The 20,617-nt window shown below is 38.1% G+C and overlaps 1 protein-coding gene across 2 annotated transcripts in view; it reads right to left on the reverse strand.

Moving 5' to 3' along the window:
- kdm6a (lysine (K)-specific demethylase 6A) overlaps positions 1-20,617 on the reverse strand; it is a 123,279-nt gene that overhangs the window by 82,886 nt on the left and 19,776 nt on the right. For both annotated transcript variants that reach the window (XM_062061663.1, XM_062061662.1), the window contains exons 3-5: positions 12,536-12,644; positions 12,373-12,422; positions 12,209-12,267 (exon numbers count right to left, since the gene is read on the reverse strand). In XM_062061663.1, coding sequence (XP_061917647.1) covers positions 12,209-12,267; positions 12,373-12,422; positions 12,536-12,644 — 218 coding nt within the window. The remainder of the gene's footprint in view (positions 1-12,208; positions 12,268-12,372; positions 12,423-12,535; positions 12,645-20,617) is intronic.

The following is a 20,617-nucleotide window of genomic DNA, read 5'->3' on the forward strand; positions in this document are numbered from 1 at the left end:
GAAATAAAATTTGCAAAACTGGAAACTACAGCAAAAGGGTATAACGTTATGAGAAAAGGCTAAAATGCTGATGCTAATAATGAATAAAAACACTAGGATTTGTTTTTAGATATGTTTTAGCCTTTTAATTAGCTCGGTTGGTAGAACGGTCGTGCCAGCAATTTAAGGGTTCCAGGTCGGATCCTTGCTTCCGCCATCCTCGTCACTGCCGTTGTGTCCTTGGGCAAAACACTTTACCCACCAGCTCCCAGTGCCAACCACACTGGTTTAAATGTAGCTTAAAGATGTAGAAAATGAGTTTCACTATGTAAAGCACTTTGAGTCCCTAGAGAAAAACGCTACATAAATATAATTAAATTCACTTCATTAAAACTAACATTATGACGTTGCTCTTGGGAGAAAATTAACAAAAATATTGTTTGTTTGATGTACTTTTAGGCTCCACATCATTGCTGTTTTTAGAATTTAAAATAGTTCACTATTGCTATATATGAGCATATTTATTGTGGCTAATAGAGTATATATATGTCTAGTGTTTATTTACTGCTGTAGTCATTCCCAGCTGAATATCAGGTCCCACCCGCGCGCTTCCAAACATTTGATCGCTTGCCCGTACGTGCGTGTCACGTACGTAACTTTGGTTAAATATATAAGCTTTATGAACCTTGGGTTAGGTGAACGGTCCTTTGGGCTGAGTGAGTGTGTGTGTTGTGCAGGTGTTTGAATTGTATTGGCGGGTTATATGGACGGGATCCCGTCCATATAACCCGCTCAAGCTATAACTAGCTCGAGCTAGTAGCTAGGAGCTAGCATAACAAACACCTAGGTGTTTTTATGCGGGATTAATTTGTGGCATATTAAATATAAGCCTGGTTGTGTTGTGGCTAATAGAGTATATATATGTCTTGTGTTTATTTACTGTTGTAGTCATTCCCAGCTGAATATCAGGTCACCCCCGGCTCTCACAGCATCTTCCCTATCTGAATCGCTTCCACTCCCCACTAGTCCTTTACTTGCACTTTCCTCATCCACAAATATTTCATCTTCGCTCAAATTAATGGGGAAATCGTCGCTTTCTCGGTCCGAATCTCTCTCACTTCTGGCGGCCATCATTGTAAACAATAGGGAACTTTGCAGATATGTTCACCCGACTACGTCACGCTACTTCCGGTAGGGGCAAGCTTTTTTTTATCAGATACCAAAAGTTGCGATCTTTATCGTCGTTGTTCTATACTAAATCCTTTCAACAAAAATATGGCAATATTGCGAAATGATCAAGTATGACACATAGAATAGATCTGCTATCCCCGTTTAAATAAAATAAATTCATTTCAGTAGGCCTTTAAATACATGAAATTTGAAACAGTTTTAAATAAAAAAGTGAATTTAAAAGTACATGGGTTCAGTCCTCTGTCAACAGTCCTCCTGGGACCAATAATAGTTTAAGTCCAATAATAATGATAATACCAGTTTAATAAGGCCCTGGCGGTGCTCTGCATCGTTTGCTCCGCTGCTCGGGCCCTAACTAATGGAGTGGAGAGTGCGTGTGATTGAGTATATAAGAAAGCAAGGCACAATTTTTCCCGGGAACCGTGCAGACCTAACATAGTATAACGTTCAAAAACATCACAAAAGTACCCAGCCAGTCTAAAACAGACTGCTCTTCGTCATCAGACCTGTTTAGGCTGGCGTCTGCAACACACGCACTGAAAGCTGAACATGTACAGCAACGAGGCCACATTCAACCCACGGAAGTTGGATTGTTGGGTCAAAGTGAGCAGCTTGCTGTAAAAGCCTTCTGCTGGAGAAAGTGTGACAGTGTCAGGCGGCATCTCCATAATTCTCAGGCTTCCTGAGGCAGTCTCAATGCACATATATCAAGATAAGATTCGGTAACCAGTCAAAATCTCACTTCTCCACAGTCTGGGATCCAACTCCATCTACTATCAAGACAATGCATGCCCCACAGAGTAGTGTTTTTCAATGACTACCTCTACAATATTTGACGAGAAAGTTGGAGTGGCATGCCAACAGTGGGGCTAAAATGACCATCGCAGACAGACATGTGTGACTACTCCTGACTGTGAAGGGTGAGAGGCCGGTGAACAGCATAAGGAAGGAGCAAATGTCAGGCTGTTGTAGTCAGTAATAATTCTAGCACATGCTTCAGAGGCCTCCTGAACATTTTTGAGAATTATATAAAAAAAAGAAAATAGTACCGTATTTTTGGGGTTATAAGGCGCACTTAAAATCCTTTCATTTTCTCAAAACTCGACAGTGCGCCTTATAACCCGGTGCGCCTAATGTACGGAATCATTTTGGTTGTGCTTACTGACCTTGGAGCTATTTTATTTGGTACATGGTGAAATGATAAGTGTGACCAGTAGATGACAGTCATACATAAGGGATACATGTAGGCTACAATATGGCTCAAGTAAACAACACCAACATTTTAAATGATAAATGATAAATAAATTAAATGTTTCATTGAAAATATAGAACATTACACACGGTAGGGGTGTAACGGTACACAAAAATTTCGGTTCGGTACGTACCTCGGTTTAGAGGTCACGGTTCGGTTCATTTTCGGTACAGTAAGAAAACAACAAAATATACATTTTGGGGTTATTTATTTACCAAATTTCCAAATCTTCCACCAAAAATATTTTTCTTAGTGGAATATTTGATGTGAAGTAATCGGAACCTTGGATAGGTCAATAATTCATAATAACATTGATTTTGATTCAATATTATGTTTTGAACAATGACAGTTTGAAAGAAAAATAAACAGCTTTGTTTATTAGTCAACATTGCAACTTTTTGTAAATTACATTTAACCTTTTTTAACCTTTTATTTCACTTTTGTTATGTTTTTGTTTATTTTAATAATCTTTTTAGAATGTGCAAAAATCTATCAAAATGTTTTAGTACGACTTTGGTAAGCTATGAAGCCGCACCGCTTGATGGATTGTACTGTGCTTCAACATAGAGGATTATTATGGTGTGTGTATAAGGTAAGACATTATTTGCAGTTTTGTTTTGCAAAATTATGCAAAAGCAACTTTTCTTACCTTCGGATACCTGCTGATCTGTATTTGGGATCTGCATAAGTCCTGAAAATTTGCGCATCCGCCTTTGTAGTCCGTGACGACAACGTAGTCGATAATCTTCTTTTTCTCTATCTTCTTGTTATGGGACATTCATCCTTCGCTGTTGCCATTGCTAATATAAAGTATTGTAAAGTTCTTACTTATATCCGTCTAAACTCGCCATGAAAGCTCTAAAACATACCGGTGTAGTGAGTTGACATTATTCACCCAAGGAACTTTAGTTATTAGAGAGTTTGTCACGGGACACATATTGTTGTTGTTGTTTCCAGATGAGGAGATGCTGCTCCGTTTTTGATTTAAGTAAAGTCTGAATGTCATTAAAACAGTTAGCTCCATCTTTTGACACTTATTCCACTCCGTCCTTGCACGCTACACCGCTACAACAAAGATGACAGAGAAAAGACTCTGCCGAAGGTGAGCCACGTAAATAAGACCGCCCACAAAACGGCGCATCCTGAAGAGACTGTCAGAAAGCGACTTGAAGATGATCTGTAAAACATAATCTATGCAACATTTTGACCAAGGAACCACCATTACATGTTATGTAGACCACAAGGAAGTGTTTTCCATTTAGAAAAAAACAACAATAATATGACTCCTTTAATGCGCCTTATAATCCGGTGCGCCTTTTGTGTGAAAATAGACCTGACTAGACCCGTTCATCTGCAATGCGCCTTATAATCCAGTGGGCCCTATGGTCCGGAAAATTTGGTACTTTGTCAGGAAAGGCCTCACAAATGTGTCAGAGCACATGACAACAGGACCCAAATCAAATATGGTGATGGATCAGGAATTGTTAGTTTGTTAAATGGAGATGCTAGTTGTCATAGTTTGTTTACATTGACGCATCCTCGCAGGACACAAAGTTAAATCATGAAATGCAACCTGTGTTAGAAGCTACTTAACCAACAGGAAGCGATACGTGAAGATAGGCGGACACACTTCTACAACTGAAAATATTTTGTGGCGTACCTCAGGGATCAATACTTAGACCCAAATTGTTCAATCTCTATATAAATGACATTTGTAAAGTTACAAAGGACTTAAAGTTAGTATTATTTGCAGATGACACAACTGCGTTTTGTTCAGGAGAGAACGCACAGAAGCTAATACAAATAACAGAAGAAACAGACTAACGTTGAATCTCAGTAAAACTAAAATAAAGTTATTTGTTAACAGTAGAAGAGAAAGTCAAATACAAATTGACGGAGTAGATATTGAAAGGGTAAAAGAAAACACATTTTTGGGTGCAATAATAGATGATAAAATGAACTGGAAAACTCTTGTAAAAAATATACAACATAAAGTAGCAAGAAACACGTCAATAATGAATAAAGCAAAACATGTTCTAGACATAATATCACCTCATAGTCTTTACAGCTCTCTAGTGTTACCATATCTGAGTTATTGTGTAGAAATATGGAAAACAACTACAAATGTGCGCTTCATTCACTAACTGTGTTACAAAAAATGATCAATTAGAATAATACATAATGTTGGATATAGAGAACATACAAACACTTTATTTATTGAATCACAAATATTGAAATTCAACGATGTGGTGCATTTGCAAACAGCTATAATTATGCACAAATCAAACTGTAACCTGCTACCCATGAATGTACAACAATTCTACTCAGCAAAAGAGGAGAATTATAACCTTGGAGGAAAATTTAATTTAAAACATTTGTATGCACGTACAACATTTAAAACCTTTAACGTATCTGTATGTGAAATTTAATTATGGAATGGATTAAGCAAATAAATCAAACAAAGCACCAATATGATTCAGGTTAAGAGACTGTTCAAACTACAAGTGTTCACAAAGTACACAGAACAATAATTATGATGAACATCTTGAACCCCCTTTTTTTTTTTTTTTAGATAAAGATTATTTATGTATTTAATATTCATTTAATTACTATGGTATATTCATTTATTATGTATTCACTGTTCTGTTACAGAGAACAAGGAAATGGGATAAAATTGCTATGGTGTGAAAAGGGGTAGGAATAAATAAGTGCAGCTTCTTCCTACTCCTTTTCGGACGTGCTGTAATGAAACGACTGGAAATATGTGATGCCTTACAATGTATCGTATGCATGTTCCAAATAAACTGAACAATACCCGAGCAAAAATGATGCATATTTATCTGGGAATAGTCTTGATACCAATTTCCTTGACCCAGCCACACACAAAGTTGTAGACCGCAATGCTTTTCCAAGTTCCCATCTGTTTTATCGTGTAGAATGACGTCTTAAGCACAAAATAGTTCCATATGTCTGGGAACTCCACCGACAGATAATCCTTAAAATCACTCAAAAAAATAATTGTATTGTTTTTTTTAAATAAAGTGCAGGGATTAATCTCATTGCATAGTTTTAGTTTACATGTTTGCTTGTATCTGCTTATTGCAGGAAGATCGAGGCCCCTTGCGTACACAGAGAGTTTGCGCGCTGCTCGCTGCACATCAACCGTCTTGGCTTGGTTGACCACCGCTGGTTATCACTTTCGGGAAGAAGTCACGCGACGGAATACAACGTATGTGTAATTTGAGTAAGATTGGTTGAAAACATGGCCGCAATCAAGTAAAACATCTGTGAGTCGTTGAGCATCCAAAAGAATGTGTACAAAAAAATTATAGTCTTTTAAGTCAACTTTTCTATTGTATAATGTGGCATTTGTTCAGTTCAATGTTGAAGCATCAGAGCGCAAACTTGCATTGTTGACACAAACGACCCAATTAAAATAGTTGGCATTATAAACTTGCACAGGCCAAGCCAGCCAACTACAGTGATAAAACATACAAATCTCACTGTGTCGACGACATCTGCATGACAGTTTGAAGCCCCTTTCTTCAGCATGATGCTTGCAGAGCTCACACACACACACACACACACGCACACTTTGAACTCAGTGCTCCCAATTCCCTCCGACTCCTTTCCGCACGGCCCCTCCCACTCCTCCATCGCTACGTGCTCTCCGCTATCGCCCTTTTCCTCCCACGCTGGCAAAGAGATCGCAGGCGGAAGATGTCACTGAGTGTGAGACAGACTGCAGCTAAAAGAGGGAGCAAGGCTACGCTGTTCTCTTGCCGCGTTTTAACGTTTACTGTGAAAAACGTAAGATGCAAATGGAACATGCAAATATTTTACAAAAATATACATCATGTTGCCGGTAAACTGAACAGTGACGTGCAAACAATAGCACACATTCCGTTGGCTGTGTTGTATGAGTAGCAAAAACAGCAGCAAAAACACAAGTAATGCAATAAACTCAGTGTTTCCCACACATTCACTTATTTGTGGCAGCCCGCCACGAAAGAATTACGTCCGCCACAAATTAAAAAAATTAAAAATAATTTTTTTATTTTTTTTTATTTTTTTGTCCTGTCCAGCTTCTCAGGAAAATCATATAGTTGATGTAGATGCCCATATAGGCTGTTCAGATTTACTTTACAAAAGAGAAGTGTAGGATACTTCTCTTGTTGCCTTATTTGTATTTGACCACTACTGTTTTCTGTTTATTTGTTACTGACTGTGGCAGGACACCTCTGCCTCTGTTTCACTTTATGTTGCTGGTAAATAATATGGTTGTAGTAGTAGGCTAAAGTTAAATTATTTAGTATGCACTAATTAAAGGGGCAGAGCTTTAAGAGACATTTTAGCTTTTATATTTTATGAGATATATTTTTTGTAAGAACCACAATTAATAAATATATTTCAGTGAATAACTTATTGTTCAAATCTGTATATAAATATGTACATAAAGTGTTGTAATTATATTGTAAAATGGATGGATGGACGTTTAAAACAAAACTGTTATTATTAATTAGTAAGTATACATTTTTTGAGCCTTTTTAGAGAAAATCATATCATTGTAGTAAATTATGCAAATTACTCAATGATGTCATGTTGACCACGCCCATAGCCACGCCCCCACCGCCACAGGTATCTTGGCAGTTTATGGGAAACACTGAAACTTACAATATTAAAGTGGAACTGCACTTTTATTTTTTTTAAATTGTGTATATTATTCACATTGAGACAAGCACCCCTTTTTTTTTGCTTTTTTTATGCATTCTAATTTATAAACAGCGGAGGTAATGGAATTTGCTCTATTCCAACTGTAACGCGCTCTAACAAAAAACATCCAAAAACCTTCATAAATGTTTTATATACGTTCTGCAAGTAAAAATGTTTACTTAGTAACAGGCACATACATAATAACATGTAGTATTTACATATTTTGCTCATTTCAAGCCTACGGCGGCGCATTAATTTCACAGTTTTGACGGCAGGTACGCCGCGAGAGTGTTGAAATATAATGTGTTTCTCGCTTTCCTGTCGGTCATTTTTTCTTAATAATGGTCCGGCAGCAGCCAGCATCATCTCAGAAGGCCCTCGGGTGCCGTGAATGTCAATCAAGTGACGTCTTAGTGAGTTCCTCCGCTAATTTTTAGGTCTATTTTTTGAATGCCTGGCTGGCGATCGACTGACACACCCTCAGCCATCGACCGGTAGCTCGCAATCGACGTAATGGGAACCCCTGGGATAGGATATCGCTAAAAGTAGTTATTCGCCGTCCGTGCATATTAACAATATCGCAAATACTTGACTAATAGGCAGGTCACAAGATGTAAATTGAGTATTGTTGGCCGTTTTTGAATGTTTTTATAGGGCTTTGTGGATGCAATGACATAATGACTTCTGTTAGCTTCATTGTTAGCCACCTCGTACTTGCCGTATATTATAAATTAGAATGCAGAACTTTTTTTTTTTAAAAGTCTTCTTGTCTTACAAAGGAATTGTGAATAATAGGGAAAAATCCCAAAAAGTGCATTTTCCCTTTAAATCATAGCAGCGTTGATAATGACACAAAGGCAGCCCCAATTTTAAATATTTATTAAATCAGCAGTTAATTTAAAAAATAAATGTATATATACTGTTTATAATGAGATGGAACATGTTTCAATGACAGTGACGTATTGCGTTGAACTGTGAATTGGTGCTATTATACTGCAAACCTGACATCAATGTTTACTTATTTTTTTATAGTGCAAACTAATTGGGAGTAATCCAACAGCGCCTTTGCAGGTTGCTGCAAAATATTGCCTGAAGATACTCTTAATCAAAATGACAAGTTTTATCACTATTAACACCCACAAAATGTCTTTAGTGATATTTTAATAAGGACATGTTGGGCAGCTCTGATTTAACTGCCAAAGGACACACTTTTGTTTACAGGCTAGCAGTTTGATCTGTATCTACTCAAAACAGTGGTTCTCAAACTTTTTTCACCAAGTACCACCATAATGACAAACATTAAAATACAGTATCGTAGCAGGCCTAAATAGTCATTAAAAACAAGGCAGAGGTTTTTGAACAAATATATTACATTTTTTGGATCGCTGTAATACTACATCCTTTTTTTTAGACCTTTAACATCAAAACTGTCGCCGCCATTATGATGTGCTGTTTTTAAATGACCGTAAGTCTTTGACTATAGAAAGCAATTCAATGGTCGAAATCTGCGCTTTTGGGTGTTAATACGAGTTATTACGGTAATCCACGTCACAGCAGCTCAGACGAGGAACAAAGCAGAGTGGGCGGGGTTTGTTTTCAGAGCAGCCAGCCCGACACGCATTTGTCAAGAAGGGATGCGGGAGCAAATTTTTACAACAAATTTCTACATAAAAGTGATCATATATCATATTGTAGGTGTTAAAGGCCTACTGAAATGCATTTTTTTTATTTAAACGGGAATAGCAGATCCATTCTATGTGTCATACTTGATCATTTCGCGATATTGCCATATTTTTGCTGAAAGGATTTAGTAGAGAAAATTGACGATAAAGTTCGCAACTTTTGGTCGCTGATAAAAAAAGCCTTGCCTGTACCGGAAGTAGCGTGACATCACAGGAGGTAATATTCCTCACAATTTTCCTTTGTTTACAATGGAGCGAGAGAGATTTGGAGCGACAAAGCGACGATTACCCTATTAATTTGAGCGAGGATGAAAGATTTGTGGATGAGGAACATTAGAGTGAAGAACTAGAGGCAGTGCAGGACGTATCTTTTTTCGCTCTGACCGTAACTTAGGTACAAGCTGGCTCATTGGATTCCACACTCTCTCCTTTTTCTATTGTGGATCACGGATTTGTATTTTAAACCACCTCGGATACTATATCCTCTTGAAAATGAGAGTCAAGCACGCGAAATGGACATTCAAAGTGACTTTTATCTCCACGACAATACATCGGTGACACACTTAGCTACTGAGCTAATGTGATAGCATCGTTCTCAAATGCAAATAGAAACAAAATACATAAATCCCTGACTGGAAGGATAGACAGAAGATCAACAATACTATTAAACCATGGACATGTAACTACACGGTTAATAATTCTCAGCCTGGTAAAGCTTAACAATGCTGTTGCTAACGACGCTAAGGCTAATTTAGCAACTTAGCAACCGGACCTCACAGAGCTATGATAAAAACATTAGCGCTCCACCTACTTCAGCCAGCCCTCATCTGCCCATCAACAGCCGTGCTCACCTGCGTTCCAGCGATTGACGGCGCGACGAAGGACTTCATCCGTGGGTTTGGCGGCTAGCATCGGCTAGGCGTCTGCTAAGTAAGTAGTCCTTGTTGTGTTGCCACAGCCAGCCGCTAATACACCGATCGATCCCACCTACAACGTTCTTCTTTGCCGCCTCCATTGTTCATTAAACAAATTGCAAAAGATTCACCAACACAGATGTCCAGAATACTGTGGAATTACGAAATGAAAACAGAGCTTGTTGTATAGGATTCTCCGGGCTCCGAATACTTCCCTTGTCCTCGTGACGTCACACGCATACGTCAGCATAATAAAACGTTTTTAACCGGAAGTGTGGCGGGAAATTTAAAATTGCACTTTATAAGTTAACCCGGCCGTATTGGCATGTGTTGCAATGTTAAGATTTCATCATTGATATATAAACTATCAGACTGCGTGGTCGCTAGTAGTGGCTTTCAGTAGGCCTTTAAATACCCTTAGCATTCATATTTTGCTGTTTGTTACATTTTTGTTGTCTTTTGCTTGATTGTAAAAGATGTCTATGGAGGAGCTGGTCTGAGAAGTAAAAGAGGAACGATGTTCATATGTTGTTAATACTCTGTGTTTTATTCATATTAATATTGTAAATCCCACTTTCTTTATTGTAGTGTACAATTTGGGTGTCCCATTCAGTAAAAAACTGTAAAATTCCATTCCATTTTTTGAGGTGGTCTGTCATAACCAGGCATGTGATTTGACCACAATGAAAAAGACTTCGGGGGTCTGGGGGACGAAGGCCCCCAGCCAGGTCCAGCCAGGTTCCCCCACCAGTGCCCTGGTGGGGGAACCCCGAAGCTCCTGGTTTTTCACCAATTTAACATGCTAAAATTAACAAAGACAGCACCATTTGAAGAAAATATTTTAGTGTTTAAAGACATGAAAACATCATTAATAGAACATACATAACCCAATTATCCTAATGAATCACTGTATATGGTTCAGTCCCAACAGTATTTAGTCACTAATATTTACATCTTGTGTTCATTTCACATCCACAGGTGTCACATTGATCAGTGTTATTATCTACAGTTTATTTACAGTATTACCACATTACTTCAGTTCACTTCACACATTAGCTTTCTCAGAGAGCCCTAACATGAGCTTTCCTTGCAAATGTATTTAACAAAATACCAAATGTAAACATTTCATTCTTTTCGCCAAAATAGGATATAAATTTATGAAAATAATTAAACGTGTTTAGTATTGTTTACTCATATTTGAATATAGGACATAACAATAATGTGAGGACACTGACATATTGCATGAAACAAGTGTGAAAATATTTACCTTCAAGATTGTTACACCACTGACAATAGTTTCAACAGACTACATAAGAACTTAGTATTACAAAATAGTATTATATGCAAATTTATTTCAAATAAATTGTTAACTGGATTCAATAATGCGACTCTTTGAATTTCTGTAATTTCATAATATATTTTCACGTGGCTTTTTATTTTTAGAAAAACCCATTTATATTTCGCAAAGCAATAATTGGTTAATATTTAAAACAAACATGCGTATTTCGCAAGCAAATATTTAGCTTACCTCATTATTAACAACCCTGTCTGCAACTGAAGTGGGTTGTTTGGGTGGATCTTTCCTCTCGATGTAAACAAAGGATGAAGTCCGTAAGGTTTGCTCACTTTGGGTTGACATCCAAAAGTACCAGCTAAAGTTGGTTTTCCTTGCTTCAAGTTGTTTCATATGTTTTTGGCGTTTCGCATGTACTTCCAAAGCCTTGAAACCTCGTGATCCATAGTCAATATTATCATGACACCACGTGCAGAAAACCTTTCCGGGACGATCAATTTCCCAAATAAAATCACCGAACAAAGTCGTAACTTCCTTCTTCCCAACAGTATCAGTGATTTCCCTTTCCATCCAGTCCCATCGAAACTTATTTTGACATGTTTATCAATTTATTTTACTCGTAAAGTGTCCTTTCTCTCGAGAACCGACATCGTTTACATATGGAAAATGGCGGTATGATGACGTTATTAATGTCATCATACATAACAGATGTCCTGATTGGTCACAAGGAACATATCGACCAATCAACTACGGCGTAATATAAACTACGTCTCGAATCTTGATTTAGGGTCGGAGAAAAAAAAACGAAAAATGGGAGATCATTTTTATTCCCCCCGAGATTAAAAAAGACGGAATTCCGACTTTAGACGGAAAAATCACATGCCTGCATAACGTTTTTAGAATTCTATCAGACATTGTGACTTTTGGTATTAGTGTTCCTGAAAAAAAGGGACCTAAACACACTAACTGTACAGCAGATTTTTACAGCTAAATGTGTATATATTATTTATACCCACATACACATTGGCCCCCCCAGACACATATTTTTCACTCAAAATATTTGCCCAGCACTGCACTAGATGGAGACGGCGCACCACTAGTCATGCACGTACTAAAGTTGGAGAATCCACTGGATGGAGATGCAATTGTATCCAACAGAAATAATCAAAACAAAAACACTCACCACTGAAATGCATTGTAATGGAAGTAGACCAAGCCCAGCCCGTATAAAAAGGCAGCATTCTGCGGTGGAAAAAAGAAAACAAAATACCGCAATTGTTACAATTTGGCAAAAATGTTACACCACACACACCCTTTGCTGTTTTGGACTTGGGGGAAAATAATCACCTTCCAGTAGTCCGACTGTAAACTGAAGTACCTCTGGTATGCCGATAATGCTAAGAATAAAGAGGTATGAGAAAAGAAAGAACAGATGTTGAACTCTACAGATAACACCGCAGGTTTCAGTAAAAAACAAAAAAACACATCGTGGAATATGAGCAAAACTAACCTTTTGGATAGTCCTCCAACAGGAGGTTGAAGTGGCCCAGCTGACAGAAAATATCGGCATCTACTTTTCCTTCTGCTTTCAGGACGAGAGCGTTAAAGCAGCTAACAGCCTGTGAGGTACAAACAATAACAATCATAGTTGAGTGGGGCTAATGATGATTCCAAGGTACAATGGTCAAAGGTGGGTTAAAACAAGATTTTAAATACAATATAACATTGGTAACCCGTGCAGCATTTCTCATACATTCATTTATTTGTGGTGGCCCGCCAGGAATACATTTGGACCGCCACAAATGGATTTGGCACTACTTTTTAGATGGCAAATTTGCTTCTTAACACCGATGAATATAGTGATGCTTTTAGGGATCATGTGTGAGGCTGTTAGTGAGGGAAGACCACTTTTAAATGGACACAAGTTGAATAGAGTTATTGTTATTTTTGTAACAGCGTAAAGAGCAGTTTTAGTACACGTTAGGGCTGGGCGTTGAAAACTATCACAAAATACGTTTTTTTATAATTGATCGATATCGATAATTATTTCTATTTTTTATGAGACTGAATAACTTAAAGGGGAACTGCACTTTTTGGGGGGGATTTTGCCTATCGTTCACAATCATTATGAAAGACAAGAACACACTTTTTTTTATTTTAAAGATGATAAAAACATTTGGAAGCTGTGGCTAATGGGAGTCATCGTTGTAGCCTTCAAAGCCCTCTAAGACAACTTCCAAACCCTCCAGCAACGTTTTATATACACACTGCAAGTATATACACCATATTGCCAAACGTATTTGGCCACCTGCCGTGACTCACATATGAACTTGAAGTGCCATCCCATTCCTAACCCATAGGGTTCAATATGATGTGGATCCACCTTTTGCAGCTATTACAGCTTCAACTCTTCTGGGAAGGCTGTCCACAAGGTTGCGGAGTGTGTTTATAGAAATTTTCCACCATTCTTCCAAAAGTGCATTGGTGATGTTGGTCGAGAAGGCCTGGCTCGGAGTCTCAGTTCTAATTCATCCCAAAGGTGTTCTATCGGGTTCAGGTCAGGACTCTGTGCAGGCCAGTCAAGTTAATCCACACCAGACTTTGTCATCCATGTCTTTATGGACCTTGCTTTGTGCACTGGTGCACAGTCATGTTGGAAGAGGAAGAGGCCCGCTCCAACTGTTCCCACAAGGTTGGGAGCATGGCATTGTCCAAAATGTTTTGGTATCCTGGAGCATTCAAAGTTCCTTTCACTGGAACTAAGGGGCCAAGCCCAACTCCTGAAAAACAACCCCACACGATAATTCCTCCTCCACCAAATTTCTCACTAGGCACAATGCAGTCCGAAATGTACCGTTCTGCTGGCAACCTCCAAACCCAGACTGGTCCATCAGATTTCCAGATGGAAAAGCGTGATTCATCACTCCAGAGAAGGCGTCTCCACTGCTCTAGAGTCCAGTGGCGACATGCTTTACACCACTGCATCACACGCTTTGCATTGGACTTGGTGATGTATGGCTTAGATGCAGCTGCCCGGCCATGGAAACTCATTCCATGAAGCTCTCTGCGTACTGTACGTGGGCTAATTGGAAGGTCACATGAAGTTTGGAGCTCTGTAGCAACTGATTGAGCAGAAAGTCTTTGCACTATGCTGACCCCTCTATGTCAGTTTACGTGGCCTACCACTTCGTGGCTGAGTTGCTGATGTTCCAAAACTCTTCCATTTTCTTGTAATAAAGCCAACAGTTGACTTTGGAATATTTCGGAGCGAGGAAATTTCACGACTGGATTTGTTGCACAGGTGGCATCCTATGACAGTTCCACGCTGGAAATCACTGAGAGCGGCCCATTCTTTCACAAATGTTTGTAGAAACAGTCTCCATGCCTAAGTGCTTGATTTTATACACCTGTGGCCGGGCCAAGTGATTAGGACACCTGATTCTGATCATTTGGATGGGTGGCCAAATACTTTTGGCAATATAGGTTCAGAAGAATATGTAATATGTTCAATATTTACCGTATTTTAATCACTTTAATCAATGCCGGAACTAATTCTTCGGCGCATTTATTTCTGTTTCCATAGCAGCGCACTTCCGACAATGTGTGCTCCTACTTCCGGATACAAAACGTGTGTGTGTGGTATAATCTTCGCACACTTGGTAACCGACAACAAAGACGACTATTTTTGGACAAATGAGGATTTTCAACCGTATCTTTTTTAAACTGAATTGATGGAGAATGAACTACTGCTTCTAAAAGAGAGCACGAAGGAAGAGTGAGACGTTGGAGCAGAGTAAGGCGAAAGTGAATCAAAGCTACAAAATGTGGAACTTAAAGCCAAGCTATGTCCACATAAATGTACAGCTTACCCATAATTAACCGGAGAAAACGTCCCTGGCAAGCTGGACCAAAAAGACAACTGTCCCTCGAGTGAGTCACTTTAAATATCCATCATGATACACACAGCACGTCATGCATGTTAGTACAACTACAGTACATACGCTGTATAGCTAGCTGTGTACAAACAAAACATGAAATAATACTTTAGATACTGCAATATCATTGTTCATGTTTTCCAGTCAGTACAGATTAGTGTAGTATCTCAGTGTTGTGCATTACAAACTCAAAAGTGTTTCGTGTTGTCGTAGAAGCTCGCTTATCTCTTGCCGTAGTTAGCTTCCACGACTAATACCGTAGCAAAACGATGTGTTACTACGCTAGAAAAAGAGGTCCTCAGTGTTCACTCTTACAATAACAATGTTGCTACAGCTTGGTTATTATACAGGTTACGCAACGTGAATGAAGTATTGTTGACGGTATTTGAAAGAATTTTAAAGAGATTTAGTGGTAGAATTGATTACTCCCATTAGCTTCACTGCTAGCCACCAAGAACGAGACAATCTTTACATGTTAGAAAGCTGAAAATAGAAAAAAACTTTTGTCTTCTTGTCTATCATAATGATTATGAACGATAGGCAAAATTCCAAAAGAAGTGCAGTTCCCCTTTAGGTTTCTGTTGAGTTGATATATCAAGATGTCAGTTTCTTTTATCACTCCATGCAGAGAATCAACAGCGAGACAACAACATGGCACAACCAAACATGATGGTTGATACTGTTACTTGATTGGCTGTGAGCTTGCTCAGTGATCACTTCCTGTTTTGCTGGGTGCAAGTGACTTTGTTGTTGTTTTTGTTTCATCTGACCACAGAACTTTCCTCCAGAAGGTCTTATCTTTGTCCATGTGATGTCAGATGAAACAAAAATGTAGCTGTTTGGCCACAATACCCAGCGATATGTTTGGAGGAGAAAAGATGAGGCCTTTAATCCCAGGAACACCAAACCTACCGTCAAGCATGGTGGTGGTAGTATTATGCTCTGGGCCTGTTTTGTTGCCAATGGAACTGGTGCTTTACATGGGACAATGAAAAAGGAGGATTGCCTCCAAATTCTTCAGGACAACTTAAAATCATCAGCCCGGAGGTTGGGTCTTGGGCGCAGTTGCATGTTCCAACAGGACAATGACCCCAAACACATGTCATAAAGTGGTAAAGGAATGGCTAAATCAGGCTAGAATGAAGGTTTTAGAATTGCCTTCCCAAAGTCCTGACTTAAACGTGTGGACAATGCTGAAAAAACAAGTCCATGTCAGAAAACCAACACATTTAGCTGATCTGCACCAATTTTGTCGAGAGGAATGGTCAAAAATTCAACCAGAAACTTGCCAGAAGCTTGTGGATGGCTACCAAAAGCGCCTTATTACAGTGAAACTTGCCAAGGGACATGTAACCAAATATTAACATTGCTGTATGTATACTTTTGACCCAGCATTGGACTTGACATTTTCAGTAGACCCATAATAAATTCATTAAAGAACCAAACTTCATGAATGTTTTTTGTGACCAACAAGTATGTGCTCCAATCACTCTATCACAAAAAAATAAGAGTTGTAGAAATTATTGGAAACTCAAGACATCCATGACATTATGTTCTTTACAAGTGTATGTAAACTTTTGACCACGACTGTGTATATACATATACATATATATATATATATATATATATATATACATATACATATGTATATATATATGTATATATATATATATATATACATATGTATATATATATATATATATATATATATATATATATATATATATATATATATATATATATATACATATGTATATATATATATATATATATATATATATATATATATATATATATATATATATATATATATATATATATATATATATATATATATATATATATATATATATATATATATATATGTATATATATATATATATACATATATATATATACATATATATATATATATATATATACATATATATATACATACATACATACATACATACATACATACATACATACATACATACATACATACATACATACATACATACATACATACATACATACATACATATATATGTATACAGTATATATATATATACACACACTACCGTTCAAAAGTTTGGGGTCACATTGAAATGTCCTTATTTGTGAAGGAAAAGCACTGTACTTTTCAATGAAGATAACTTTAAACTAGTCTTAACTTTAAAGAAATACACTCTATACATTGTAAATGTGGTAAATGACGATTCTAGCTGCAAATGTCTGGTTTTTGGTGCAATATCTACATAGGTGTATAGAGGCCCATTTCCAGCAACTATCACTCCAGTGTTCTAATGGTACAATGTGTTTGCTCATTGGCTCAGAAGGCTAATTGATGATTAGAAAACCCTTGTGCAATCATGTTCACACATCTGAAAACAGTTTAGCTCGTTACAGAAGCTACAAAAATGACCTTCCTTTGAGCAGATTGAGTTTCTGGAGCATCACATTTGTGGGGTCAATTAAACGCTCAAAATGGCCAGAAAAAGAGAACTTTCATCTGAAACTCAACACTCTATTCTTGTTCTTAGAAATGAAGGCTATTCCACAAAATTGTTTGGGTGACCCCAAACTTTTGAACGGTAGTATATATATATATATATATATATATATATATATATATATATATATATATATATATATATATATATATATATATATATATATATATATATATATATAACGTTTTATCTAACGCATTTTATATTGATATCGATTAAGTGTCTATCACAATACACAATGATATTGTTTTATCGGCCCAGCCTTAGTATACATAAACATTTCTGAATGCAATAGTCATCTTTGTTGTCTTGTTAGTTAGCACATGGCTCTTTAAATAATGGACAGACCAAAATAGGACTTGGTCCAGTCCATGTATGACATGACCCTCTAAACAAGGCGTATCAAGACGTGCCACGTGTTTTTGGTTGGACGCCACATGACAGCTTACTGCCTGGTGAGTCTTTATTGTGTGTGTGTGTGTGTGTGTGTGTGTGTGTGTGTGTGTGTGTGTGTGTGTGTGTGTGTGTGTGTGTGTGTGTGTGTGTGTGTGTGTGTGTGTGTGTGTGTGTGTGTGTGTGTGTGTGTGTGTGTGTGTGTGTGTGTGTGTGTGTGTGTGTGTGTGTGTGTGAGTGTGTGTGTGTGTGTAGTCTTTGTGTGCACCAGCATGCACTACACAAGTAAGTTGTATTGTCCCAGACATACGGAGGGAAACAGAGGGAAAATGTATGCGCGCGCACACGCAGAGATGACAGTCTTTTTGACAGCGTGACACGCTGCCGGTGCATCCTTGCTCTCCTGGCCAGAGAGAGAGAGAGGGTAGAGCCGGTCTTTAAAGGGGAACTGCACTTTTATTGGAATTTTACCTATCGTTCACAATCATTGTGAGAGACAAGAACACACGTCTTTTTGTTTTAGGATTCTAAAGATGCTATAAAAATATGTGCAAAATGTGGCTAATGGGAGACACCGTTGTAGCCTTTAAATGTCCTCTAAAACAACTTCAAAACCCTCCATCAATGTTTTATATACACACTGAAAGTCTATATATAATGTAGTAACAGACATTCATAACAATATGTTCAATATATTCTGTATTTTGGTCATTTTATGCATTACCTGAACTTCTTTTCTCAGCGCATTTATTTCCATTTCCGTAGCAACTAGGGGTGTAACGGTACACAAAAATTTCGGTTCGGTAAGTAGCTCGGTTTAGAGGTCACGGTTCGGTTCATTTTCGGTACAATAAGAAAACAACAAAATATAAATGTTTTGGTTATTTATTTACCAAATTTGTAAACAATGGCATAACGTACATATACACACAGGGTCCATTGCCAGGGTTAATGTGGTCAACATATATAAAATAAAAACTAAAGATAATGCTCAGAATGGTTTCTTAACAAAACTTTTCTACATATAAAGTGCTTTTTTTGATTGATTGGTTGAGACTTTTATTAGTAGATTGCACAGTACAGTACATATTCCGTACAATTGACCACTAAATGGTAACACCCCAATAAGTTTTTCAACTTGTTTAAGTCGGGGTCCACGTTAATCAACATTAAACTGCCTCAAGTTGTTGCTCAGATTAAATAAAATGACAAAACTTTTCTTCTACATATACACTACCGTTCAAAAGTTTGGGGTCACATTGAAATGTCCTTATTTTTCAATGAAGATAACTTTAAACTAGTATTAACTTTAAAGAAATACACTCTATACATTGCTAATGTGGTAAATGACTATTCTAGCTGCAAATGTCTGTTTTTTTGTGCAATATCTACATACCTATGTAGATATTGCACCAAAAACCAGACATATGTGTATAGAGGCCCATTTCCAGCAACTATCACTCCAGTGTTCTAATGGTCCAATGTGTTTGCTCTCTGGCTCAGAAGGCTAATTGATGATTACAAAAGCCTTGTGCAATCATGTTCACACATCTGAAAACAGTTTAGCTCGTTACAGAAGCTACAAAACTGACCTTCCTTTGAGCAGATTGAGCTTCTGGAGCATCACATTTGTGGGGTCAATTAAACGCTCAAAATGGCCAGAAAAAGAGATCTTTCATCTGAAACGCGACAGTCTATTCTTGTTCTTAGAAATGAAGGCTATTCCACAAAATTGTTTGGGTGACCCCAATTTTTTGAACGGTAGTGTAAAAAGTGCAACATTAAACAGTTTTAAGTCAACTCAGCCTCAGATTAACTTTTCTTTTCCCCCCCAGCCTGGCTAACTTGGCAGTAAGAGGTGGGAGCTGTTTGCTCATCCTTATCTTTGTTGAAGCGATGTTCACTTGGGGGTGGTGCCGCTTCAAATGGGTTTGCATGTTTGACGCGTTGGCAGAAGCATGCCTTACCGCTGCTGAACAATGTCGCCAAACCTCTGTCCTCCGCACCGCGCAGCCGAAGTGTTCCCAAACGGGAGATCTTAACGAGCCAGGAAGGTCTTCCAGCTCTGGCTTTTATATGTTGTCCTAGCCCGGTCGTTGCTAGCATGCCGTGTGTTGTGCCTCGGTGTGCATTGTTTACACAACGTGCGCTACGCTACTTAATATGTCCGTGTAGAAACTCGTTCGGTACACCTCCGAACCGAACCAAAACCCCTGAACCGAAACGGTTCAATACAAATACACGAACCGTTACACCCCTAGTAGCAACACACTTCCGCCTTCCACCAACAAAAGTATGCTCCTACTTCCAGAAACAAACGCGAGTGTGTTGTAGTCATGGCAGACTTGGTAACAAGCAACAAAGACGACTATTTTTTGGACAAATGAGGATTCACAACCTTATTTTTTGTGACGCTGAATAAACGGAGGATGAACTGCTGGTTATAGAAGCGAGCACCAACAGAGATCAAAACGTTGAAGCAGACAGAAGCCGAGAGAGAGAGGTCGGCGTGACTTGCCTGTGTAAATGTGGAACTTGGAGCCCAGCTATGTTGACATAAAGGGTGGGCTTACCCAAAATCAACTTCAAAAAACTTCCCCGGCAAGTTGGACCAAACAGACAACTACCTGGCCATCGAGTGAGTCACGATGATATTGATCATGATACATGCAGCACGTCATGCTTGTTACTGAAATGAGGGCTAATACTTTACAGATACTGTAATCTATCCATTCATTTTCTACCGCTTGTCCTTCTCTGGGTTGCAGG

The sequence above is a fragment of the Entelurus aequoreus genome, linkage group LG10, assembly GCF_033978785.1.
Source record: "Entelurus aequoreus isolate RoL-2023_Sb linkage group LG10, RoL_Eaeq_v1.1, whole genome shotgun sequence".
Classification (NCBI taxonomy): Eukaryota; Metazoa; Chordata; class Actinopteri; order Syngnathiformes; family Syngnathidae; genus Entelurus; species Entelurus aequoreus.